This window comes from Apus apus, chromosome 2 (assembly GCF_020740795.1).
Source record: "Apus apus isolate bApuApu2 chromosome 2, bApuApu2.pri.cur, whole genome shotgun sequence".
NCBI lineage: Eukaryota > Metazoa > Chordata > Aves > Apodiformes > Apodidae > Apus > Apus apus.
In genome coordinates, this window is record NC_067283.1 from 86,583,368 (window position 1) to 86,610,963 (window position 27,596).

The 27,596-nt window shown below is 39.2% G+C and overlaps 1 protein-coding gene across 4 annotated transcripts; it reads left to right on the forward strand.

Annotated features, from left to right (window-relative positions):
* On the forward strand, positions 1-27,596 carry VSTM2A (V-set and transmembrane domain containing 2A). Of its 4 annotated transcripts, XM_051612066.1 has the most exons (6): positions 1-389; positions 3,488-3,654; positions 4,543-4,593; positions 7,927-8,263; positions 19,797-19,800; positions 21,885-23,061. In XM_051612066.1, exons 1-6 carry the CDS (start codon positions 311-313, stop codon positions 21,997-21,999), a joined length of 753 nt encoding a protein of 250 aa, XP_051468026.1. In that variant the 5' UTR covers positions 1-310; the 3' UTR covers positions 22,000-23,061. The 4 variants fall into 4 exon arrangements, with proteins under 4 accessions (XP_051468026.1, XP_051468024.1, XP_051468023.1 ...); XM_051612064.1 differs by lacking the exons at positions 19,797-19,800; positions 21,885-23,061 and adding an exon at positions 25,375-27,596; XM_051612063.1 differs by lacking the exons at positions 19,797-19,800; positions 21,885-23,061 and adding an exon at positions 25,497-27,596.

Here is a 27,596-nt window from a genome sequence, read left to right on the forward strand (position 1 = left end):
TTTTTTTTTTTTTCTTTTTTTTTTTTTTCTCTTCTGAATCTGGACTTCAACACAGCGCCTGAGACTGCTCATCTGGACCACGCTGTATTGCAATACTCGCTTTTCCCAAAGAAAAAGACTCCACTGAGTAGCAGAATGCTGCTAGTGTCACAGCTAGGGCTACAATACAGAATCTTTTTGTAAGATTTTAAGATCTCTTTCTGTTTGTATATTTAAAGATATATACATATATTCAGATATCAATTCTTTCTTTTTTGAGGGTATCTTTGGTTATTTTTTTACCCTGATGTGACTTCTTCTTCATCTTGGAATGATGGGGATCTTTCTAGCTTATGTTGGATTCATTTTCTTTTCAGTTATGTATATTCAACAAGGACTTTCTACCCAAGGTAAGTTAATTTATTTTTAAATTTCAGTGTATGCTTTCCTGTGTTAGACTGAGAACAGGACTGGGGAGGGGGGAGACTTGGAGGGGGGGGGGGGGGGGGGGGCGGGCAGTGTAGGAACAAGGAAGAAGAGAATAAAATGAAGGAAAAGAACCACAACGGATAGGAGATTTAGGACACCAGGTATACACTTAGCTTAAAAATTGTCCGTAAACAGGAACAGAATTTAGAAGTTTCCCCAAAGTAGGAATAAAATAGTCTCCCTTTACGTGATTGCACAGAGGGAAATGACAGGCACCTTGCCTAAGAGTAAAGGGGTGTTAGCGAACGGACGTGCATGTGTTTGTGTTGTGTATGTTTGTATATATACATGCATGCATTCAAAAAACACCTACCCGTGCATTCATCATTATTGCATTCAGACCAAGTACTGGACGGCTAAATCTACTGCCCCCTAAAAACATTGCAGTCTCCTTTCATATTAGGTCCTCTTTCCTCTTCTCTCACCCTGCAATCCTCAGACCTTTATTTCCTTTCTGCAACTATGTGTATATCTCCCCCCCTCCCGCCCCTCTCCCCCCCAAAAAAACCAACAACACAAAAAAAGGGGATAAAAAGACAAAATCGACTTATTTGAAGATCCCACCCCCGTCGCCTTCCTCCCTCCCTGCCGAAAGCCGCGCCATGCATCTCAAGCAGCCCCGGCGCTGCAGGGACCGGCTGTTTGGGACGCCGAGGCTGCGGTGACGTTGTCAGCACCATGGACAGAGCGCGCGGGGACACCCCCTCGGCCAGCTCCCCCTGCCCGCTCCCCCTGCCCACTTCCCCCTTCCCGCTCCCCCCTGCCCGCTCCCCCTGCCCACTTCCCCCTTCCCGCTCCCCCCTGCCCGCTCCCCCTGCCCACTTCCCCCTTCCCGCTCCCCCCTGCCCGCTCCCCGCTCCCCCTGCCCACTTCCCCCTTCCCGCTCCCCCCTGCCCGCTCCCCCTGCCCACTTCCCCCTTCCCGCTCCCCCCTGCCCGCTCCCCCTGCCCACTTCCCCCTTCCCGCTCCCCCCTGCCCGCTCCCCGCTCCCCCTGCCCACTTCCCCCTTCCCGCTCCCCCCTGCCCGCTCCCCCTGCCCACTTCCCCCTTCCCGCTCCCCCCTGCCCGCTCCCCGCTCCCCCTGCCCACTTCCCCCTACCCGCTCCCCCCTGCCCGCTCCCCGCTCCCCCTGCCCACTTCCCCCTGCCTGCTCCCTCCTGCCCGCTCCCCGCTCCCCCTGCCCACTTCCCCCTGCCCGCTCCCTCCTACCCGCTCCCCGCTCCCCCTGCCTACTCCCCTTGCCCGCTCCCCCCTACCCGCTCCCCGCTCCCCCCTGCCCGCTCCCCGCTCCCCCTGCCCACTTCCCCCTGCCCGCTCCCTCCTGCCCGCTCCCCGCTCCCCCTGCCCACTTCCCCCTGCCCGCTCCCCCCTGCCCGCTCCCCGCTTCCCCTGCCTGCTCCCCCTGCCCGCTCCCCCCTACCCGCTCCCCGCTCTCCCCTGCCCGCTCCCCGCTCCCCTCTGCCCTCTGCCCTCTCCCCGCTGCCCGCTTCCCCTTGCCCGCTCCCCCCTGCCCGCTCTCCCCTGCCCTCTCCCCGCTACCCCCTGCCCGCTGCCGCCCGCTGGCCCCGCCTGCAGCCCCCGGCCATCCCTCCCCGCCCGCCGCCCCCTGCTTTCTGCCCGCTGTTCCCTCTCGGCAGCTCCCCGCCGGCGGTGCGATCGGGGAGGGTGCTGCCAGCATCCACCTCCGTGGACCCACACCACTCATACGCACTGATCAGGGAGGGAAGGAATAAACAAGCAGGAAAGAAACAAAACATAACAAACTTAAAAGCTCCCAATACACAAAATGCACAGTCTGTCAGTTTAACTCGATGACTAGCAATCGCCGACTAGTGGGGGTGGGAGGGCAGTAAAAGGGACACTAAGGAATATAAAGATAGTAGCTTTTCTAAGTATCTGTTGCCAAGCACAAATGTAAGGGTAAAAGAAATACCACTGGTAGAGTGTATTGCTAATCCCACTGGTTCCAGGCTATCTGAGAAAACTGGTTAAAGACAGAGAGAGAGGGGAGGAGACAGCAAGTAGTATTTCTTTCGCATCATAACACACTCCAGTCAATCTGTAACAATACATAATAGAAAGCAGCATTGCAGGGTCTTTCCATAGTTTCCACTTCTTGAAACATAGGTTTTATTTATTATATTATTTGTCTGTACTTCCCCTCACTTGTCTATTGTGTTTCATTATGTTGCATGATTTGAAAGTGAATGATACAAAAAGATGAGAAGGAAGCAAAAGAAATACTAAAGCCCTGGACTACGTCCATCAGGATTAGTTTTTAAACCTTAAGAAGTGGTATAGTGAAATGCATAGACCCTGTTTGCTAAGGGACTGGGATAAAAAGGTGAAGGTTAGTTCTAGAAAGTGTCTGCCAGGACTGAGAAATAGAAGATGTGTTGTTTCTCAGTCTGATTATGGAAGCAGAGGTTCTCAGAAAGAGTAACTAACTCAGGTAAAGCCTTTGAAACGGGCATTTAGATGAGTGGTCATAACCCACACCTCAGAAGAGTGCCCAACGGCTCCTCCAGCTGTGGAAGGTGTAACAACTTCCACACCTCCAGCTCAGCCCTACTAAATAAATAAATAAATAAATAAATAAATAAATAAATAAATAAGTCTGGGTTTTTTTCCCTCTTCCAAATTGGTCTTGCACAAAATCCCTCAGTGAGACTGGTGAAATACTGCATTCTGCTCAAGGGTATTTGAACCTAATTACATGAAACTTTACTAGCCCATGGGAGCAAACAGGGGGGTCCACAGCATTTCCATTAGCAGAGCTTAGAGTGTATAGAAGGTGGATTTGTGCATTAGGGAGGAAAGGCATACTTGGCTGGGAGAGAAACCAGGTTGCTAATATGTGGGGAAACTAGAAAATCAGAAAAGAGGGGGAATGAGAAAAAGAAAACAGAGTAATAAAACAAAACACCAAACAGAGAAGAAAAAAAGCAGTGCAAAAAGCAGAGAATAAACAATTAGTAGTTAAGAGGAGATCTCAACATGCTATGTATTTGTTTTGCAGCAAAATTCACTGAGTTTCCCCGAAATGTCACAGCCACTGAAGGGCAGAATGTGGAGATGTCTTGTGCTTTTCAAAGTGGCTCCACTTCGGTGTACCTTGAAATCCAGTGGTGGTTTCTGCGGGCAGCTGAGAACCAAGAGGCTGCAGCTGAGGTGACAGGCACTCAGGTATTGATCCTCTGCCATGAGGTCTGCAAACCAACTGGGAATGCCACAGGAGAAGGGATGGAAAAGAAGGGAGGGAAGGGGAGGAATTAGGAGGGGGAGAGGGAGGGAGTGAAGGGAGGTTCTGGACCTCGCCAGGGACTTAATTTTGACCACAAAATAACAGTGCAAGAACCTGGAGAGAAAAATTCCCACCTTAAGGGATGGTGCCTTTGGTGCCTGTCACTCTCAGGATGCACTTAGGGACACATTCACAAAATCACACGGATTTCAAAAGTCTTTTTTTTTTTTTCTTCTTTATTTCTCTCTCTCATTTTCCCTTTGGAAAAGCAGCTGTTCAGAGACTGCTCCTTGAAGGGAATTTTGTATTTCCCAAATGGCAGGATCCTACACGTGCCCTCCAATTTACAGCTGGTGCAGCAAAGCTGGTGGCAGCACTAACTCTGCGCGCAGCTGCCACAGGAGGGCACACACTTGGAGGCAGGGAGGAGTGGGGGAAGGGGGAGAGCCAGGGAGGAAAGAATGACTCAGAGAAGCAAACAAACAAACAAACAAATAAATACATGACACAACAGCGCAGAGAGGGCAACCTCCACTTACACTGCCATCCAGGGGCTCTGCTCCCCTCCTCTGCTGCCACCTCCGTACCGGTCGCCCGGACAAGCCACTCGCGCAAGGCGGGCGGGGGGCAGGTCGGTGGGGCGATGCCCCCCCTGCCGCGCTCCGGGGGTGCCCCGCGGCCTGTGCCCGCTCTCCCCGGCGCGGCCCGCAGGGGGCAGGCGCGGCGCGCCGCTCCCGGGCTGGGCGGGGGGCCCAGCGGGGGGCGAGGGGCGGGGGCCGGCGGACAGCCCGGGGGGCGGGGGCCGGAGACCCACGCTGCTTTCCCCGCAGGTGGAGCTGCTGCCCGAGCGGGACCTGGACAGCGACGGCACCAAGATCAGCGTAAGTGTCGCCCCAGGGCGCGGGCAGCCCCCGCCAGCCCCGCGGGTCCCTCGGCAGCCGGAGCCCAGCCCGGGCTCTGCCGGCGGCCGCCCCGGCGCTGGCACGGCGGAGCGCGGCTGGGCTGCTCCCTGTCCGCTCATCCCCTCCCCTTCCGCACCGCCGGCTGAAGTGGGAAGGGGCCGGCCTTCCGCGCCTCCTTCCTCGTCGGCCCTGTTAGATGGTGGCAGGACGGCCCTACCCCAGGCAGCCTGCACCCCTGGGGACCCCTGGGCGTGAAGGCGTCGGCGAGCGAGGCCCCGACTTTTGGCAGACTCTGATTCCAGCCCGTGCAGAAGACAGCCTGCACCCATCCTTGCGTTTAGTGTTTCCACATACCCTCCGCAACAGCTGCGTCTGTCTTAGCTCCCCGTAGCTGATTTTAAGGCTGAAATTTGGCTGGGAAGCTGCATGTTCCTTCAGTGGGGTGTGCAACTACATGCTTTCCCAGGTTCATATCTGCTGACAGAAAAAAAAAAAAAAAAAATTAAAATCACCAATGTCTAGGGACAAGACCTCTGTGTTGGGACTAATCTCCACTCTTGGCCACTGAGTCTCTCTCTTAGGAAATTGGGTTCTGACACCAGAGTTACCAGTCCGCCATTTGCAGATTAAACCAGAACATTATCTCAACAAAATTATGAGCAACATTGCACCAACCCTTGTCTAGGGAAAGGATGCCCTGGACTCAGACCCTCCTCCTTCAGGGTCCTGAGAAATGTATGGTGGGGTCATGGTGTGGTGCTCACTGCAGTGAAAAGACACAGATATTTAGCAGATAGTGCTGCATGAGTATTCCTTAACAGCTGAAAGGGGTTTTCCCTTTTTCAGTCACAATCCTTTTGGAGGTGCCACCAAGGCTATAGCCAAGGCTGTAGGCAACAGCAAAGCTTGAAACAGCAACAGATAGAGGTGAATCATCTCTGCTGCTTTACGATGCCTGCAAATAGCTAACCATCAGGTCAAAGTGCTAAGTACCTTGTATTCAAAATGATACATATTCTAGCCCTACTTAAATTTCCTATGAAACTTCGCAGAGTACACTATAAATGATTTGTGTCATGGACCATATCTTCAGTTATATTTGTAGACTGTCTTACAAATGAGGCACACGTGGTCTTTGGATACTAGTCCACTAGACATAGTGCTAGCAGCCAATTTATTCCTTATCAGTACTGGCTCATTTAAAATCCCTGTAGTAATCCATAAGATCTGTGACAAGCATGTAAAGCTTGTCCCATCTTTCAAGTTAAAAATCTCTTTCTCTCATTATGTATGATAATAATTCACAACAAAGCATCTTTATAAGCTTGCAAAAAATCCCCATTTTATATATACAATAAAAAAGTCAACATTAGGTTGACAGTCAAAATACACTTGTTACAAATGTAGCCTTCCTTTTTTTTTTTTTTTTTTTTTTTTTTTTTCTGTATTGAAGGCACACATAGAGCCTCCATTAGTACTACTGGAAAGTATCTTCATGAAGAGGAGAACAAATTTTTAATGCATTTGGTAAATTCTTTAAAGAAATGTTAAAATATACTAAACATGTTTTAAAACTGTCTTGAAATACACCATTTCCAATCGTTTTAAATTATAATCAGGCATAAATGGAAAGCATCCATACATGCTGACTGCAGCAATTTCTAAATTTCAAATGCAAAACCCAAACCAAATTCTATTTTTCATTAGTTGTGTGCAATACGTTTAACTTTGCAGATACTGCATGGGAGCAAATGAAGGCAGAATATAACCCACAGATCCTCCTTCCATTCGTATGAAACTTCTTTAATCCTTTGGCTGAATGTGAGCTGTTTGGTGGAGATATATTATTATTATTATTGAATATGGTTTAAATAACTACCCAGCATATTATGTGTAATCAATATTGCATATGTTATGCCTGAAAGTATGCAATCCATACTTCCAACTCAGCTTGCCAAGTATAAATTCAGAGCTGAATACAACAGAACCGACTGCAAAGTCCATCCAGTACCTTAAAGCAATAATGTATTCATAAGTATTGCTCTTCAATTTATCAAGAAGGCAGAATAGGTGCTTTGCCAATGCTGGTGACTACAGCATGCCAAGCTATCAGAAACAATATGTTGTATAATCAACAATAACACCTGCCCAGTTTCAATCTAACAGTTTTCTATTTTTGTGATCTACGATGTGTTTATCATCCTGATGTTTCCTCATTGTCTGTCACTGATATGACACAAAGCACTACTTGCATCCATTTTATGTAGTGGTGAAAGTAAACCAGGTTCAGGAGTTCTTCAAAGCTGAAGTTTTCTGTACCACTGAATCCTTTTTAACTGGCTTCCTGTGGGGCAACAGATACTAATCCAGATTAGAGAATAATAGCCAATTAATTAAAGATAAACTCTCTAAAGTGATGAACATACAGAAAATAATTTGTGTTACCTTTCCTAATGCCTCTTAATACCTATCACACATTTCTGGATGCGTAATTTACTCATTTGTGTTTTAATTATGCAATGCCAAAATATGCTTTGTTACTCTCAGATATTAAAAGCAATTAAAAAGAAATCGGGAGTCTTATTTCAGCTGACAACTTTAAAAATTATCTTGAATATGCTACTTGAGTATGTGCTGCAGAAATGATATATGACTTTCAATAAGTACACACTTACATAAATGAGAAAAAAGGAACTGCCTGACACAAAATGTCTTGTGTACAGAAAGTACCAAGGGTTTGGACATGCCTGAAGGAGACAAATCGAATGTCAAATATTCAGTTTCAATGTAGTGAAAATTACAAGTTAATCTAATAACTTCTTATTCAAGAAGTTTAAATATTGGCAAACGTCTCCAACAAAATTGTTAATGAACTAGTTAAAATAATTTAATTATTCCATAAAGCCAACTAACTGGAAAAGTTTAACTAATGAAGTACACAGATATTAGGTTTATGTAAGAAAGCTTATTAACAATTTTAATTATCTGAAACAATTAATTGGAATGAGCAGGGTAGTTTGGGTTGTTTGTCCAACCAGGACAGGTTGTTGGGTTGTTTGTTGGTTGAGGCCAATTAACATTTCGGGGCACACGATCTAAACAGTTTTGGAAAGAAGATGTCAGACATCCTCATGGATATAAATAATCAAACTCATCCTTGTTGCAACTTCCCTGCAGTAAGCACAATCACACCACTGATTAATTTGGTGCTTGACTTCTCTGGACAGGCTCTACATCAGTAGAGTCTTCCCAGAGAAAGAATAATACCTGAAAAGATGTTGTGTTGTTTTTTTTTTCCTGGAAAATTTGCAGACAGTGAAAGTACAAGGGAATGACATCTCCCACAAGCTGCAGATTTCAAAAGTAAGAAAAAAGGATGAAGGCTTGTATGAGTGCAGGGTGACCGATGCCAACTATGGAGACCTTCAGGAATACAAGGCCCAGGCATTTCTCAAAGTCAATGCTAACAGCCACTCTCGGCGAATGCAAGCCTTTGAGGCATCTCCAATGTGGTTACAAGACATGAAACCTCGCAAAAACATCTCAGCAGCTGTTCCAAGTAGCATCCATAACTCTGCCAATCAGCGTGTGCGTGCCACATCCATCCCTGAAGCAGCAGCCAAAATCCCCAAACAAAGTCCACAATCAGGTATGGTACAGCATTTTGAGCTTTCATGTGATTGCTTACCAGCATGCAAAAGGAGGCTAAGTCAACAAGGTAACCAGGAATTGTGACTAGGAGGAGTGTGGTGCTCATTTATTCCACCTTCTTTCTGGCTCTATTCCTCCTGCTCTCTCCTTATTTCCTAAAAGCTGAAGAGTAAGTTTCTGGGCAGAAGAAGAAAAAAGCCTTAAATTCCTATACATGGATTTTACCTCTACTGGTTTTATCCACCTAAGTTTAGCGCTCTAATTGAAGCTTAGATTTCCCTGTAGCATGTGGAGGGTTGGCAAAGGGGCATGTCAGTGAGCAATTCTGCTCATTTTAAGATGGCTGTGCATGATGAAAACACCCACCAGGAGTGTTTCTTCCTAAGTTACACCAGTTGCCTAACTTTTATAGCTCTAACATTTGGTGAAATTAATCTGCTTTTAGTATTGATCTTATTTTCATCAGGAACTTGACTTCTAAATCTAAACAGACCTTAGATACACCATATTGTTTCTCCATTTGTAAGCTTTAGAAAGGCTACTACACATTTTGTTTGAGAGATTCTGTACCGCACTGTTCAAGTAACCTATAATGAATATGTCTGATTCTACACTGATACTGTAAAATTCACAGTTATGCAAAGACATGAATATACAGGAGGTGCAGCTGTTGCCCACTGCATGATGGCACTACAGGGATGGACAGGATAAAAAATTGGGACATATTTAACTGATCAAAAATTCTCTGGAAAACAGACTTTGCAAGTTTAAGGGTTTCTGGGTTACTTCTGTTCACACTGAGGGCCCAGTGTAAGGCAGGAGGTAACAACCTAGCTTAAATATGTATAATGGAAGCTAACCTAGTACATTCTGATGCATAATTTTTCTGCTAGCAGATGCCATGCCATCAAAATCAAAACTGGGAATTCAGGAAATTCCACAGCATATCTATTGTGAAATTGCTTTCATCTTACAGGCATATTATTAGGAAAACATTTTGATAAATTTAATTACAGATGGTAAAAATATGATTATTCATATGAGTATTCTTATTGCTGTTAGAAAAGATGATGCGCATGCTACAATTTTACCTCTCTCTATGTTTTTTGAAAATGTATTTAAAAGTTACCTTCAGTTCTCTATCTCTGAAGCGGAGCCACTTTCATTTTTTAGCACTTCCAGAAAATCTGAAAGTTATTAGAAAAGAAAAAAAATAATTCAGTTGAATTAAATTCATAATTCCACCTTAGCTTTCCTTTCAGATAAATTTATATATTGCCTATTTTCCACTGTTCTCACAGATTTCAAAGTAGCAGATTTGTCCATAAAGTGAAAATGCTGGTTTCTGTTCCGTTCTATATTAAATTAATGTAGTAGTCACAAATTTACGAAGAATGTAGCTAAAGACTACACTGCTTTGCAGCCAACGTGTGCACACAACTAATCCACTAAATAACTTTAGATATGGAATTGAATCTATAATGTTTTTGTCTTCAGTCCATCTTTAGTGCCTGATTACTGGACATTTGTTATTTGAGAGCTAGTTGGTTATAACATGGAAGGTCCCTATAAAAAAACAAAAGGTAAAATCACAAAAATAAACAAACCAACCAAATAAAAACCCCCAACCTCCCAACGCCCCCCCCCCCAAAAAAAAAAAAAGTAGAATGACTTAATCTTTATTTTTTTCTTTGAGCAAAGGTTACTCAGATCAAGTACAGACAATCCCAATAATAAATAACTTAAAAATTAAACAGATTAAAACATAACCCATTTTATGAATTTTATTTTATTGTTAATTATGAAGCACAGATGAATGCTGTATACATCAGACATGAAACTCATTTATTGAAGCAACAAAGAGTGTACTAAGAATCCATGTTAGGCTTAATTTCAATTTAACAGTCACTTGCTACGGAGTAATTACTGGTGAAATTTTGATGAACATCAGTTAACTCCTGAGAAACCATATTTACTTTTATGTACTTGTGAAAATCTGGGCCTGATTTTCCAGCTCTGGTATGATTGGATTTTCCCTTTTACACTCACTCTATGTCAATAAAAATACCCATGTGAGCACAAGGGAGAAGAGCTTTGAGCTCTGTGTAACATTGAGGAGCAACTTTAGATGAAGAAAGAGAGACATCAGTTGTGAGACCTCAGAAAAGCAGAAAGGAGATGTCATAGATAGCAATAGTCTTTTATTATATCAAATCAACACAATCTCATACTGTCAGATGAAAAAAATCTAGCCTTCTTAAAAATCATGCCAACTCCATATGCATGCACAAGACTGCTGTGTGATTAAATTACATGTAAGCAATGTATGTATCCATCCAGCCTAGAGCACTGAAACGTGGTTGAATACAAATTTTTCGTTATTAACCACTTTTGTATTTGAAAGACATAGGGGTGATTTTGATTCCTTTGTTTGTATTGAGTGGTACATTGACTTCAGCATTACTATTTGAAGAGAGAAGTTCTATTAACCATAGGTAATTGTATCAAATTTTATCCAATATTAGAGAGCCAGTGCATAGTTATTGGCTAGAAAGAAATTTTACTGTCATGCTCACAGACTATTGTGAAATACATTTACAGCAAGAGGGAAACATGACACTGCAAAATTATTGGGAAATCTGTATACAGCTATTTTTTAAGATCTCAGCAACTAATATAAGAAAGATTGACTCTGATTAATATTTTTTTTTCCACAACATTTTTTTTGAAAGGTAGATAGCACTCTACTTAACTCCTTCCATCCTGAAGCACACTACAGAATTTAATTTATTTCTTAACAATAGATATTTAGTAGGTCGCTATAGAAAGGCAGTCACTGCCATTTTAAAAGATCAGCATTTCTTAACTGAACAGATACTTTTGTCATTCTTCTCTTTTACTCAATAGTGAGAAGAATATCTGTTATAACTATGAGGGAGCTATATAGCCAGGGCTGAGAAATGGAAGTGGTACAAGGTCCATTCAGCATTTTACACTGCTCTGAAAAATGTTATGTAAGTGTAAAAATATGTTTGTTATTGTTAGTGTAATGAAGATTCAATATAGGAAGAAAGAGCTAAAGAGAACATCTCCCACTGGCAGTCTTCAGATAATATACTGAAAAGCACTAAACATCTACCTCAAAGTCAGAAAAAGTCAGGAAGGCAAAAGTCAGTGCTAACACAGCTTGACCCTTTCATTTCATATTCATGGGCTGCAGCAAATGAAGTATGCCATCACAGCCTAACAGTAATATGACAGGCTAATCTGCATATGTCCAGAAAACGTCCAATGTAGATAGAGTGACAGACATTTTCTTTTCTGCATAATTTGTAACAATGTATCTTAGTCCAAGGGTAAAAGTACAGAGGTATCACTGAGCCTTGTAACTCTAAGCAATGTTGTAATTAAACCAGGTCCAAGAGCTTAATTCAGGTAAAAGGAAGCTACAGGCTGCACCAAATCTTACTGTTTAATGGGTATAAAACTAGACAAATTCTTCTACCTGCATTCAAGTGACTCGATATTTATTACAACACAATTGAGGTAGAATTTGATGTGCCGTGAATGTGTATATGCCCAAAATTCTTCCTTTTCTGCCAATGCTCTGTTAAGGCACTCAAAGCCACTAGTTGCTTTTCAGAAGCAAGAAGACCAGGCTCAGAGAACTCAAGAGGGCATTAGCTAAAAGAAGAAGTGACGTTTGGTCCATTTTCTGACTGCTTACATAAAGACTCTGCACACATCTAGTAACTTCTTGTTCTTTCCTGAAATAACAAATTCAACTAACTACCTAGCTACATGTCTAAACCATTTTGATGATATTGCAGTGAGTGACTTGAATAGGAGCACAAAGGAGAAGGTGGTACTTAACTAAGACAGAATGACCTGGATTCTTGGCATCATAAATCACACTGAGAGGCTGATCATCAGGCGTGAATGCAAAAGAAGCGGATGAAAGCATATTTCTTTAGTCAGTTGGTACTGATAAACTGATGACATTCCTTCCAGTCTCCATTTTTATCTACAGAATCCAGAAATCTTTTATTATCCACCTATTGAAAGCACAAAATGTATGCCCGATTTTAATATTCTGGGATATAAACCAAATTTCTTGTTTTGTTTTGTTTTCTTTTACGTTACATTGCTTCTTAAAGTGAAGGGACAAAAAGTGCGCTGTAGCCTCCACCATGGCACAGTCAACATAAATGCTTTCTTCACTAAGAGAAAGACTGGCTTTTGCAGCCACTGTTTTAGAAAGTCAGTACTCATAAGGTTGGGATGCATTAACCATTACTGTGACTGTTGCACAGCAAAAATTAAAGTCTTTGTTTCCTTAAGACTACATTAAAGCAAAAGCCAAATGAGAGTTTTGTTCTGAACCTTATTCAACGATTCTCAAAAATTTCTGCAAAAGGATGATGCAAGTACTATTCAATTTTACACCTGTATATGCTACATTCTCTGTTTTTACATTGATCTTCACTTTGGTTCTTCCTTCCTGAAATGAAATCACTCCATTTTTATTTTTTTTTTAACTTCTCTGAAATAATGCAAAAGAATTTGTAACCATGCCCCACTGCCATTGGCAATTGCTGGTACTACACCACTGTCACCTTTCTACTCTTAAAAAACCAGATCTTCAGGAACTAAGAAAAGAAAGCACTTACCAACCAATGTGTTCATTTTTGTTTTCTACAAGTTTTAGCAGCTGTTCAATCCCACATACTCATGACAGATTGAGAACTGGATATGCTTAATTTCAAATATATCATCTCTGAAATCAGAGCTATAATTTTAATCCTTAGTTATGCCTATAGTTAAATACTAATCTTGAATCGTAGAAGAAAATAATGGTTAGATTTGTTGAGGTAATCATGGATTCTGTCCTTAAACATACAATATCTAAACTGTAGCTCATATTTCTGTAAAAGAGTTGGTATTTGGAGAGAAATGTTAAATACTTAGCTGATCACAAGCAGGAGTAAGAGAAAATTTGAGAAAGTAATGGCAGATTAGAAACATCTTGCTAAAGGAAGGGGGACTCCATGGCAGATTTCCACTTTCAGTATTCAAACAGCCTGAACTACTCTTGAGCAGTTACTTTTTCCGGTACCGTCCAGGTTATATACATGAAAACATGGAAAACTGTCTTTGGGTGCTGCACCAACTATTCACCTTCTATGAAGCCAATGCAGAAACACTGATGATGACACCACAGAAACTAAATGCACAAAGTTTAAGAAACTCATTTTGCCCTTTCTCCATCTACATTGTTGTTTATCTACACACAAATATACTGAGATCTTCCCTCTTCTTCTAGTAACCTTACCAATATATTTCACTGTTCATGTGCCATTGCTATGTATGCTCTTAATCACATATTTTCTTCTAGGTATTTAAAAATAAACCTTTCAGACTCACCTCACACTTAGAATACAACAAAAATATAAAGATTGGGTAGGGGACCCTACAGGAGTTCCCTGGGTATCAGAATTACACTAATTCTGTTCTACATGCCCGACTACATAACTCTTTGGTAATTAACCACTGGAAGGATTGCAGATGGGCCAAACAGTAAATATAGAGAAGAAAATAAAGGAAAAAAATAAAAAGAGGCGGAAAAAAGCTGTTATGAGTTGCTTGACAGCTCACTCAAATTGCTTTTCATTGCCACACAATCAGTCAGCTTGTACTAGGTCATCAGAGATTGCAGCATATGTGACAGGGCCTGCTCTTGAAATAACTGATGGGATTTCCTTGCTTCAGAACACAACTCATTTGCTACTTGACACATATACAGCAAAGCAGAGAACATTTTTGCTTGTTTCAGACAAGAAGCAGAAAGTTTTTCGTCTGTGGTGCCCTACTTATTATGAAAATCCTTTGCATCACTTAAAATGAAAAATAATTGATAGAATTATCTGCCGGTTGGAGTGGATACAACTCTGCTGAAGCCAAAATAATGGCTTTCATTTAAAATTGCAAAAAAATGTGGCTCAAGCATGGGGATGAAGATTAATTTTCTTCTACTTATGAAGTGAGAGTGAGTTACAAGAAGAATCAAAGCTTTACTCAGCTTGTACCAGCTAAAGAAGTTTAGGACAGTGAAGCTGTCTGGAAGCAGAATGAAGAGAAGGAAAATACCAGAAAACTGCTATTTTCAGCTCGTTCAGATTCAGGAGGAGGGGGCATTCTTTGTGGTGGGTTTTGTTGCTTTACACTTTTTGTGTGCTTTTTCTCTAACCTTGATCATTCTTTTCAACTCTCCTAGTATTTTCTTATTCTCTGGACAAGTTTTTTTCCGTATGATTAACTAATTAATGAGTTTCAAAGATTTTCCAGGCACATAACCTTCTTTACAGCTACAGTAATGATCAATTAATGTTGGTTTGGTGATAATAAAGCCAGATCTTATTTGAAGAGCAGCTGATGACTATTCTGCTGGCCTTGAGAAGTGAAGACTATCCCAAGCCTCTCATTTTTCCTTATTGTGAAGAACCTGCTATCATACTTCTTGGCAGTGCAAGTTGCAATCCTGTCTGAGTGTGGGTGTTCCAGATTGATCCACCTCACGGAAGTTTGTTTCCCCACCCACTGACAAATGCTGATCTATTGGAACAAAGCTGCCTAATGTGACAAGAAGATTAAAAATGTGAAAGTTAGCTGCCACAGCCAGCATTCCCACAGCCAGCTTGATCCATATGATCTGTGTGTTCACCAAAAGCAACAAAAATACAGATAGCAAATCTAGATCCTACTTCTGCTTCCAGTTCTATTTCTACTGCTGTTATTCCTGCAGCTGCTGCTGTTGCCTGTGACAGTGTCTGAGGCTTTTGGCCACCCAATCACAGCCATAGGGCTATAATGGCTATAAAAGTGATTTCTATACGACTACAGAAGGTAGTGTGTCCATTCCCAGTTCATTCTGTGCAGCTGAAAAAAAAAATAAAAAATAAAAGAGATAAAAGATGTATTGTCTAGGAGCAATAATTCAAACAATTCAATTCAAATCAATTATGAAGCCAAGAGCTAGCAGCAGGTCTCACAAAGAGCTAGACGTTAAGATGGAGCAGAGCCCTTTTATAGGATAATACTTGGTGACTATGGCAACATAGTATTTTGCCTGAGACTGTGCCAAACTAACAGGTTGATTACCAGTGTTGTACTCTGTTGAATTATTCACATGCATACAGTATGTACTGATCAGCGACCATCTTATACCTGAAGAAACCTAGAAAAACATTGAAAGACATTTCATTATTATGATTGACCCCACATCTCAGAACTGTAACAAGAATGGTAAAAAAAAATCAGACATAAAAGTAGAAAAATTGAACCATATAGAATGTGAAGGAGCCAGAATTAGTACAGGATTCAGCACAAATACCTCAAGCTTCATTCTGACAATCCACCATTTTTTAACTAGTGCGCTGTGGTTGTAGGGGTGATAATGTTACATTTTTTTTATTTCTATCAGAGTAATAGCAAGGGTGAAGGCTTTGACTTGTGAACTCTGATTTAGCTCTTACCATGTGGAATGTTGCCACCCAAAGTCTCTCTCTTGCTGCTATTAGAAGTTATTGCCCCAAACCTGAATGGGAGCACGAAATACGTGCCTGCTCCTCAGGTGTCCCAGTTCAGTGTTGAGCATTAAATTAAGCCTCTATGACAGCTGATAAACTAAAATATTGGGTTGTTAAATTGAGATAGATTAAGATATGGCATGGGGTTTGCTTGTATCACTCCTACTATTGAGGGTTTAATTTCCATAAGAGGGGGAGGTAGAGAGATGAAGGCACTATCATCTTAAACTGCTCCAGCTAAAACCATTAAGAGCTTGTGAGTCATAGCTCTTAGACAGAGGTACAGTTCTGTTAGTCAGAGGCATTGTTCTAATCTCTATAACAACTGCATTATCCACCAGGCAAACAAAGGATCAGAAGAATGGTCCCTGCCTCAAAACACTTACCATCTAGGAGTCACCCAGAAGAAAACAGACTCATCCAATCAGATGGGTACAGATAAGTGGGAGCTTAGCTGACTTCCATGAAAATAGCTCTTACATAAATGATATAAATAGAGGGAGAAGAGGTTGACTGTATGTCAAACATAAGCCTAAGCAGTGTCAGATGTGAAAAGCAAGAAAAGGGATTGAATATCTCATGCTGAAATATTTACCAAAAATGATAATTTTCCTTCTATGTTCTAATAACCCTCTTTGTATATGTTTTTCTTGGTATGACAGTGCTGTTGAAAATGATAGGGTAATATTAAATATCATCCCACTTAAGATTTTTTTCTGATAGGTGAAAGGATGAACAGGATGCAAAAAGCACAGGAGGAAAAAGATTAGTTCAATTCTATTTTTCTTCAAAGAAATCTCTTGTTGCAACTTTATGGTATTTTTAAAAAATGGCTCTGTTAACAGTTTCATTACAATGTGGCATAGATAAAATATACACACATTTATGTATTTTATAAAAATAATGAGCAGTGTGTGCTGGAGACGTAGTTAAAACAGCAGAAGCTGGTTAATAACACAAGACAGAAGAGTAATGGTGAGAGTTCCCACCTTCATTCATGATAAGGCATAACTATATGCAAGTAAATGGATGAGGATGGGTTACCACAGGACAGTCATAAAAAACCTGCATTTGTTTTGGAATCAGGCATTTCATCATATAGATAAACAGAAATTCTGAGGTTTATGTATTTTTCTGTCACACATTAAAAAAATGCCTAAGACATTTTATATACATGTTTTTCAGGGATAGGATGAGAGAGAAGGATGCCCAGTGCTGATAATAGCAGTTACAAAGCATGTTTCCAGTGGTTCTCAAACAATATCAATTAACCAATTTGGAGCCTGCATTTGCTTGAGCTTGCCCCAATCCCCCTCAGCTTTTAACTGTTGCAATTAACGCTGGATATTGGACTGCATCTTACACTAGATTTATTTAAATAGCCAACATTGATGTTTCGCAGACTATTTGCAAATACCTCTCTTAGCAACTCTTTTCCCAAAAGGTACTCTCTCACTGAAGTAGAAATAGCTGAAGTCAATGCATTACTTGTACATGAGAAGAGATATTCAATGTAAAGAGAAAAAACAAAACAAACCAAAACAAAAACCCAAAAAAACACTTTTAAAAGCTGCAGGCTCAAACATCATCTAAAAGAAGGAAGATTAGGATATCTGCTACAAATGGCCGATGCCCAAACATTTATACATGAGAGCCCCAGGTAGGCAGGATGTCATTCTCCAAAGAAATGGAAGTCAGTCAGGGAAGTCTGAGTATCAAGAGAAGAAAGCTTCCACAGTATAATAAACATATAGTGATGGAAGCAGTCATTGTTGTACAATAATTCAGAAACATCAAGAACTCACTATGGCCTTGACTGAACACATGAAATTTGAGGTAGCTGAGCACAAAAAAGTTTTAGGCTGCTAGAGTGAGAAATATGCTTCTGGGTATATCTAACCCTGAGAGGTGTGTGCCTTAGGTTCAAAAACAAGTTTGAACTGTACCCCAAAAATCACCTGCAGAGATAATATATCTACCCTTCATTTCACTGAACTGGTATCTAACTTACTGCTGTTTTAATACTCTGAACTTATTTCTGAGAGTATCATATGAAAATGCTAGGGAACCTAAAATTTCAGAAGCTGAATTTTTGATAGGATAGTCTGTCCAGATAGCTAGGCTCACTTTCAGACAAAAATGGACTACATAACTTTCCAAAAAGAATAAGTATTTGTACAAAACTTAGGATCACTGTTACAGAAAAGAATTACCCTCATGAAGCTGATGCAAAACTGTGTAAGGATTTCCTAATTATGCCAGTATGTAAAATATTATATATTCCTGTACTAATTAGCACAATTTAAACAATGCTACATATTAAAACACTAGGAAATGCACTGATGAGAACAGAACTTGTAAATTACAGGGTAAAGGGCATAGGATAGAGCAAAAATTACACTAGAGGTGAACTAAGCCAACTACACTATCCAGTTCATCTCTGTGAAAAACTATTCGAACTCAGAAGCAATTTTGGCTGTTTCCATCAGGAGAGTCTGAAAATCTATAAATGTTGATGAACTTCCCATTTCAGTCTTAGGTTTAGTGATCTCAGTCTTCCCTGCCTGTTCAAGGTAAAAGGACAACAGAGTCAGATAATTTTGATGATCTCATTTGCATATTTGAGGATGACATTTGAGATACTTTTAGCTTCTTCATAGTGCATGATGGCCCAATAAGGAAGTCTGGTTCTAGTCCAGGGGTTAAAGAATGAGAGATGAATAAGAACTTTTTGAAGAATTAAAAGGAAGCATGACTCTGTATATGTTGCGGAGGAAGAACAAGATTTAAATATCTCCCTAGGTATGGGTTGATGTAAAAGATTATGTAGGCAGTGACCTGAATGTAAAATCCCATGTTTGTTTCCACCAGTGTACCTGTAATTTTATTCATCATGGCATTGTGAAATTGAAGAATTCATTCACAGTCCCACTCTCCTTTCTGTCTCCCTTCATACTGCTATCTGTTGTCCTTTTATAGATTTACTATGGCTTGTTCTGGACCCCTGCCTGAAGCCAAGTCTCCTCAGATTCTTCCTCTCCCAAGTATTTCCATCTCAAGTTTGCTTTAGAATGTGGCTTTAGGTGTAGGTGGCAGCAGGTTAAAGGCTGTGACCTGCCTTAGCCCAGAAACAGCTCCAGGAGTTCCTGTGGCTCAAACCACTGGTGGAATTCTCTCCTCTACTTAGTGTTGGAAAGTTGACACTTGCCCCATGACAGAACTGAACACCTTTGTTCGCCTGGGCACCTTACCTGGTGAAAGCTAGGGAATGACCTTCCATCTAGGATCCCCTCCCTCTTCCTCACCTGGTCTTCTGGGCATCACTGGCAGAAAACAAACACATAACAGATGAACAGAGCTGCACACTGGACAAAAACTCTAAGTAGACTTCAGGGAAATTCAATACATGGACTATTCTAAATTTCCATCCATTTGGAAGCAGTACTTTTCTTCCAAAAATAAAATAAAAATAAAATACTAAATAAGTAAATAATAAAAAATAAATTAATTAAGTTAAATAAAATAAAATAAGATAAAACATGATAAAATAAAAATAAAATAATATCAGAAATTAAGAACTTTTCTTCTGGCATGTAAGATGAATTCCCCAAAATCAAACACAGGTTATAGAACCCTAAGGTTCAAATGAGGAAGGGACACCTTATGCTTGTGCAAGGGAAATTTTCTTCCTAAGTGTGGATATATATTCCAGCAGTATAGGAGAGCTATATTTAACTGTGATATCTGCAGTTCAGAGGAATAAAAACAATAGCAATTGGTAGGCCAGAGAGGAAGAATATATTTATTTAAAACCTGTGTGAGACATATTCTAATAAATTTCAAATAAAATCAAACATACTTGGTTTCATCTGTCATTATGGGTGTAAAACTGAAAATGTCTGCCAACAAATCTTATGGTTCATTAATATCCGCAGTAAAATAAAGGCAGGTATTTAATGAACTTTTACTTACTTAAACAGAAATAATGCAAAATTATGATTTCATGTGGTTCAACCAGGTTTGACAAGAAGGCTATTTCAAATCTAGCACTAGTACAACAAAGCCAAGTGTTGCAAAATGGCAAACTAGACAATTAAAGATGGAAAACACAAGTTCAAATGCCTGAAAAAATGAAACTGTCAAGGTTTCAACACCTCTTTCATTTCAGAAGCCAGTAGTACAACAAACTTAACTCCTGTTCAGCACAATATTAACAGAAATCCCTCCTATTGGCATCATGTAATGCATACAGAGAACACAGGATGGACATTTTTTGTGACTGAATGTACTTCTCCTGTAGTGGTCTGCACAAAACTAGGACTCTACTGAGATATTAGTCCTCCCTGGTGATCAGTGGCTTACTAACTAAAGAAAACTCAAGGAGAACCTCACTAAACATATGTTTAGTAAAATACTAAAGCAGTGCTGATGAAGTCACAGATTCATTCTGTTATTTATATGAAGATATACTACTCACTGTAAGCATAACTGTAAGAATTTATATTTCAGAAGCTCTGATGGGTATAGAGCTCAGAGTAGACGAGGCTATTACATCCCAAAGAGGATGACAAAAAAGGAATATCAAGCTTGATAAACTTCAGCTCTGGCAGATGGAAACTGCTTGAGGCCCAAGTGGTTAATCATGTAAGGTACACTTACAAATAGGGGATGCTAAAACTTGGGCCTGATGCAACTGCTTGGTTTACAAATGTCTCGGTTTAACTCAGGATCAGCAATTAAAACAGTGACAATAATGTTCTCCATCCCTGCCCCCTCCCACCCAGCTAGGGAAGGAGAGAGAATTAAGAGAGAGACTTTCTGGATTGAAAACTAAACTAGACAGCTTAAATCAAATACTAATGATAAAAGAAAATATGTACAATTATATACAAATGTGTTCAGGAATGTGCAAACCCCTATTGCCTCCTCCCACCCCCAGCAACTTCCACAGCACTCTCCTTAGCTGCAAACACTCCTGAAATGTCCCAGAATGCTGCTGGAGAGAGCAGCAGACAAGACAGGAGCTGAGGGGAGAGTTATGAGGGTTAGGAATGCACGAGCCCAGGGATCAAGGGTCATGGGTAGACGGAGTCCTCCCTGGATGCCAGCCATGGACAGAAGAGAAGGGAAGAAGAAACAGGAAGGGCTTTACTTCTGTGATCTCTGGCCTTATAGCAAGCTTATTCCATATATGGAATGGAATACTTTGGTCAATTTTGCTGTCTGTCTAGTCCACTCCTCCCTGTGGGCTGCAGATATGACTCTTCTGCTCCTGTAGCATCTGAGGCCACAGATTCAACAAGGAGAGAAAAGTGACCTTGGTGTCTCAGTAGTAACATTAACATTCCAGTGTTACCAGTCCACTAGCTGGAAAACTTGCTGCTAGTTAAAAGAGAACTCTGTAAAGGAAGAAATAATCAGTAAAAGGAAAACTGCCTTCATCCTGGCTTAAACCAGGACAACAAATTGGTGTTCTGTCCAGTTGTGAAAAAAATAAATTGGTAAAATTATGTAAGCAGCATTTGCTTTTCTTTGCATCCCAAAATCCCATGTATTTTTACAGAAATTTTGTCAGATCAATATAATAGTGAAAGCAAGGGATGCAATGAGTAATTATGATTTTTATCAGTTAGGGTTTACTAACAATTTATAACTTCTGCTGGCTTTATTTTATACTTAGATTCTCTAAAATTGATCACATTGACAGAACAAAATTGATGTTGAGCTGTTTGGTCCATACACTATGAACCATGAAATTTGGCTCAGCATTTGTGACAGAGATTATTTTGTTATTTTAAACACTAAGATCACAATTATTTATCACTTTTTTTTTTTTCTTTTTCTGTTTTGCTAGCATTTGAGTAAACCATATATTTGAATAAATCACAGTTTCAAATAGTTTAGTGGCATGAACTACTCTTTCATGCTGTTGCACAGAAACTTAATTCATGGTAACATGCCTTTGGTAATACAACATTTGTTTACACAATACTAAGTATTTCATGGAAATCTGCTCTTCTGGATGTATGTCAGTGGCAGGAAAAAAGATAACACAGGTATTTATATCTCACAGGAAGAATTTAACTGGATCCCAGTGGCTGATAACTCAAAACATGAGAATCCCTCACACATATCAAGTAGAATCTAACTAATAAGGTAGAAATAATATATGTGTACATACTACCATTCTTCTTCCAGTTTACTGTCTTTGAGGGTAACTCACATGTAGCCCAACTTCGCCCAACATTCTTCACCTGCAATAAAATTTCTTTTAACGTTCATTAAGTTAGTTAGAAAATAATGTTAAAAAGGGCAGGAAAATGAGTAAGCAATTTAGCAAATCTACATCCAGATCAACAGGTTTTTACTTATATTATCATACTTACATTTCCAGCTATACTATTTAAGCCCAGGACAGAAATGTACACCCAAAACACATCTGCATGGAAACTTTGATTTGGATACTCTGTATTTTCCAGACCTTTGGATTTGGATTCTAATCTGAACTTCACCTCTGATGTAATCTAAAAGTAGGGAAAATAAACCTCCAATTTAAACATCCTATAACTTTTAGATTCACGGTCAAAATACGTGCAAATATGACAGAACAGAGAAAGGAAAAAAATATCTGAAAAGACTGCTTTCAGTTTTGCAAGTTATTCTACATTTTGCAGCTTTCACTCTTCCAAAATCTCAATAAATATTTATGTTCATGAAAGAACAAGTATAGTTCTATTACGTCTCCAAAAAAACCCACAAACAAACAAAAAACACCAAACAAAACAAACAAACAAGCAAAACCCAGAAAACCAACTTGAGTGTATTTAAACTCCAATTGAATTTCATAAGTTATCACTGAAAATATAAGAGTGTACCCAATAGACATAGATATCACTGTATATTGCAAGTCAATTTTAGTGGGAGTTACCTGTTAACTGAAAATGTATCAGTTTGGGTTAGACAGTGTTTTGGAAACTTAAGCCAGTTAAGAAACCTGATATGACTTTAGGATATACTAATGAGTTCCTGAAGCCAAGCAGAGGACACTGTTTATGACAGTGATTTCTAACAATCCAAACAGCCTCTTTCATCACCTAGAAGCTGAAATTGGTTTAGTTGTATTTCCCCTATTTTTTTTTCTCATGTATTCAATATTGTTTTAGCTTGTGCTTACTGCATACACTCTAACCTAAATCACTTGAAAAATAAAGAAAAGCAAACTTGCTGTTTACAGGACATGCAGGTAGAACATGTGATAGGAATTGGCATGAGGTTGTGATTTATACAGAGACAGAACATTATAAATAAAAATGTAATCATATGTATGCAGTATATGACCTCTAACTTGGTTATCTAGATTGTTGTGGAAAAAAATCAAAGCAAAAATCAAGGAATGCTTTGCCTGCAAATATTACAATGCTGCTTTTTCCACTGTTAAGTAGTTTGTCAAATCTATTTGGTGTCATACTTTTTTTCCACACATTGCAGCTTTCAAATTATTAAATTTTAATGCCATTAATTAACAAAGCTCTTAAAAAATATCCGTGAGACTCTCCTGAATATTTATCCTTGCTTTCATTGTACTTATTTTGTGCAGAGGAAATGTATCTCCAATGTCCTCTTTAGAATTGTCTTCAGCAGTGTATTTCTCTAGTCTAATAAAAAAAATAATAAAAGGGAATAAAATTAGTAAAAATAATTCAGTACATCATGAAATGATCTAATACTGGCAAAGGTTCTAACTCAGTTCAACTAATCTGGTTAGAGAATGAAAAGCCTTTATAAAAAATCTGTCAAATGAAAAATGTTTACACCCTGCCATACTGCAATAAAACCAAAGCCAGAAATTGAACTCGACCCTTGGGCACAAGCTTGTAAATACTACCTGGATGAGAACAACCCACAGAAGATGCTGCAACAAATTTGCTTGTATGTTTGCTTGTTTCTAATACAGAACAAGTGTTTTGAGAAGCCTAGCAAACTACTGCAGTGTAGTACAGGTAGGCTGGCATTTTCAGATGGGCAAGAGAAAAATAGGCTTCCCACTCCTGTCTATGTTCAGTAGGAACTATGCTCAGAGTTTCCCTTGTATTTCTTTGAAAATATTAATAAAGTCTTTGAGAAATGTTTCTGTTTAAAAGTTAGCATTCATTTAGAAGTTAATTTCACACATGGGTAATTGAAATATCCCTGTGACTTAGAAGCTCTTGTGTATGTGACAGAGGACTAAGTCTTTTATGGCAACTACTATGTATGCAATGTCTTACACCATGTATTTACAAAAGGCAGTAGTGTTTAGAGATTGGGGATTTAGTTTAATTCCTGGTTTTGAAGGGAAAAACTTCCTAAACACAGGTACAGAAATACTTCTTGCTACACATACAAATGTAGTTAGCAGATGCAGAGAAACATTTTGCTGATAAAAGTCTGAAAACTTAAAAATAAGTGTTTGCCTTGAGTTCTTTTTGGTTTTGTTGTTTATATTCTTGATTAGAAGATAAATATGCCTTTTGGGGCTGAAATGGAATCCAGCATTCAGTTTAATATTAAATTCTTTTTAAAAATAGCTTATACAGGACTAACAGATTTTTAAAAAATAATCAGTTATTAAAAGTCCAGTATTTTTATGGACTGCTTATAGCATGATTATAATGTTATAGAATCAATGCCTTTAACCATCAATAACATTCATCCTTTTCAAACACAAAACACAGACATAAAATCTATTAATCTTGCATTAACCTGTTATTATTGGAACCTTTTTTTATAGTGTAAATGAATTAAATTTATGGTTTTCACCTCAAGTAATAAGTTTCAAATTCTAAGTGTAATTCTTTATGATATAGCGAGTTATCTGGTCATGAAACTTGCTACGTAAGACATGTAAATACTCATGTTCTTGGTATGCAAACATTTCAGTTTAATTGGTCTCTTTCTGATTTTTTTTTTTTTATTCTGATAACATACTTAAAATATAAATTCATGTTTTTTAAAAACAATGATATGTACAATTGTTTTAATAGCTTCTTTTTTTTTAAAAAAAGGGAAAATATAATTTATAAAAAAAAAACCCACTCCAAATCTTTTAGCATTTCGTTTCCCCCTTGTAAATAGCACAGCCTTTTGTCAGTATATCCTCTGTTTCACAAGAAAACACTCTTTAGCCACTATATAACTTCGTTATTAGCAGTTAATGATGTGATTCTGGAAATGATTTTGTGAAGAACACTCTGAGGTGGAAGGTGTTTGGGTTTGTTCTTTTTGGTATATGGTGTCACTGGATAACCTTGTTTAAAAAGACAGACAAGAAACAAAAGCAAAGCAAAACGAAACAAAGCAAAACCTCCCTGGGACTGAAATACTTTGTATGTGTTGTTATTTGCAGTGCATGCCAAGACATTCATGGGCACCAGAGCCAACCTGGCGAGCTAATTAAATATATAAATGTATGTGTTTAAAACAGCCTTATAAGGAGCATTGGAAATCTGCAAGATGAGCGAATATCTTATAACTTCTTCCGCAGGTGCGAGGATAGCTACAAGCCATGGACTTTCTGTCCTGCTTCTTGTTTGTGGCTTTGTGAAGGGTGCTTTGCTTTAATCTAAAAGTGCTGACTTTTTCCAATATCACTTTCTCTTCTTAAAGCAAAGAGCAAATCGCCTTTAAAATCCACGGAGCGGACAGCAAAGTTGACCCTAACCTCCAACCACCACTCTGCACCCAATGTACTCTAAATCTCGACACAAGGAGCACCTTCTTCAGGAAGTACAAACAAAAATACTAAATAAATAAAATTTAAAAATAAATATTATGGAAAGAAGAGGATATCACATTTTTTTCTTGATATATCTTATTTTCTTTGGCGTATCACTGATCTTTTATTTGAAGAGAACTGGTGTGATGTAATCAAACATTTTGTAACAGCAAGACCTAGTTTCCTTTTCTTTTGGCAAGGAGAAGCCTCATCCTTGACTTCTCAGGGGTTGGCCTGCAAGTCATCAGTATTACAGAATTAAACATGGATGACATTTGGTTTCCTTCACTGAAAGGTGTTCAGCTTGGAAGCAGAGGCCAGATAATGAAACAAAACATAGTACTTTAGCATCAACCCAAATAAAACTCCCCAGAAGCTTTATCAAAAAGCCTGGGTTTTGTTTTTTTGGGGTTTTGGGGGGATTTTTTGCATGAGAAATAGGAAGGAGAAAAGAAATTCTAAAAAGCAGATAAGCAGACTAAAGGACTTTGTTTCTGGAAAATAAATTAGGACAAATGAGGGTATTTTTCCTTTGAGTTATTTGGGTTCATGATTATGATTATTATTATTCCCCTGTGGTTGTTTTTTTTTCCTGTCTTTTTTTTGTTTGTTTCTCGATGGTGGCAACTACTGACAGGCCAACCCCTGATGATTGCGTGGAGGTTTATATATACACATCCTTTTTTTTGGTGTGTGTACTATATTTCAATGTGTTTTCTCTAATTTTGCAACTCCTGTATATGCAAAACTAACTTAAATTCTGTAAATTGCTTACAGTCTGTGTGATATAACTTCAAAGTAGACATACTTTGGTCCTCACGCAAGCCAGTTTTTAGTATTATCTATATGTCGTGCCACCAATAGACATCTTTATTTCTTTTTTGACAAAACATCACTTCTTAGTTTGTAATTCAGTATTGTGTGGATTTTGTAATACATACTTTCACTTCCACCGGTTTGACCCCTTTCAGCCTTCTGTTTACTCTGTAAATGCACATTAAAATTTGTTATGGTCTCTAGACAATGAATTACTTTAGTTTTGTGTATGTTGTGTTGGAGTTCAAATGCTGAAAGCTCTTTTAATTTGTGATGTTTATAAAGGATGAAGCAGTTTGATCATTAGAGATTGTAAAATGCAGGTGTGCAGTGAAATGCTCCATGTGTGTAAATGCAGGTTTTCAGTCAAATACTGCATGTAAAAGAAGGTTAGAAGGGGAAAAGAGAGAAATAAAACAGAATATGACTTAAAGGATATTATTTTAGTAAAGAGTTTTAGGAAAGTGAATTTATTACATTGATAAACTATATTCGTATCACAGTTCCTTCTACATGGCCAAAGAAGCGTCTTTGCTTTTTCTGGAAGCAGATTGTCATTCTTCATTGATATTCTTAATTAAAATACTTTGTGAACTGAATGTGAGAATTTTGCTCTTGAATGAACTAACATGCATTACATGAATTGCATTAACTAATGCAGGAAGGAAAAACTGCTACCATTTGCAGCTGCAATCAGAAGGTTTTTTTCTTATTCTCCTCCTTCCACTGATACTGAACAATCCACACCCTTTAATTTATCTGTTCAGACAATCATGTATACCACATGCTTGTTATGATCTATTTACAGCAGTGTTAAGTAGCTGCAGTGTGGTCAGCTGTGTGATTTCTCCTCATTTTTTATGTAATGTAGTAGGAAAAAAGAAAAAAGCATGTTTAATATCTCACCAATCCATGGCCTACAGGCCTAATGTTTTCTTTCCAAATGCCCATAAATCCAAAGTCTTCCCTTATTAATTTCAGGGAGAAAGAACAAATAGTAGCATAAAATCAAAAGGTAACATGCTAATGTTTTGGAAGAGGATAACATATTTGTGCAAATTTTGTTTCCTTTAACCATATATTCTGTACAATAAACTTGATTGGGAATAGTCATTCTTTGGTTTTAGAAAAGTCTTAGCAGTAATAAAGAGATTAAGAAGTTTGGTTTAATACAG

What these genes read in the sequence shown, in the direction of transcription:
- VSTM2A (XM_051612066.1), top strand. Translation starts at nt 311, where the DNA reads ATGATGGGGATCTTTCTAGCTTATGTTGGATTCATTTTCTTTTCAGTT. An exon ending in CTGAGGTGACAGGCACTCAG is followed by an intron (nt 3,655 to 4,542) that starts GTATTGATCCTC and finishes CTTTCCCCGCAG; the next exon opens with GTGGAGCTGCTGCCCGAGCG. An exon ending in GCGACGGCACCAAGATCAGC is followed by an intron (nt 4,594 to 7,926) that starts GTAAGTGTCGCC and finishes GAAAATTTGCAG; the next exon opens with ACAGTGAAAGTACAAGGGAA.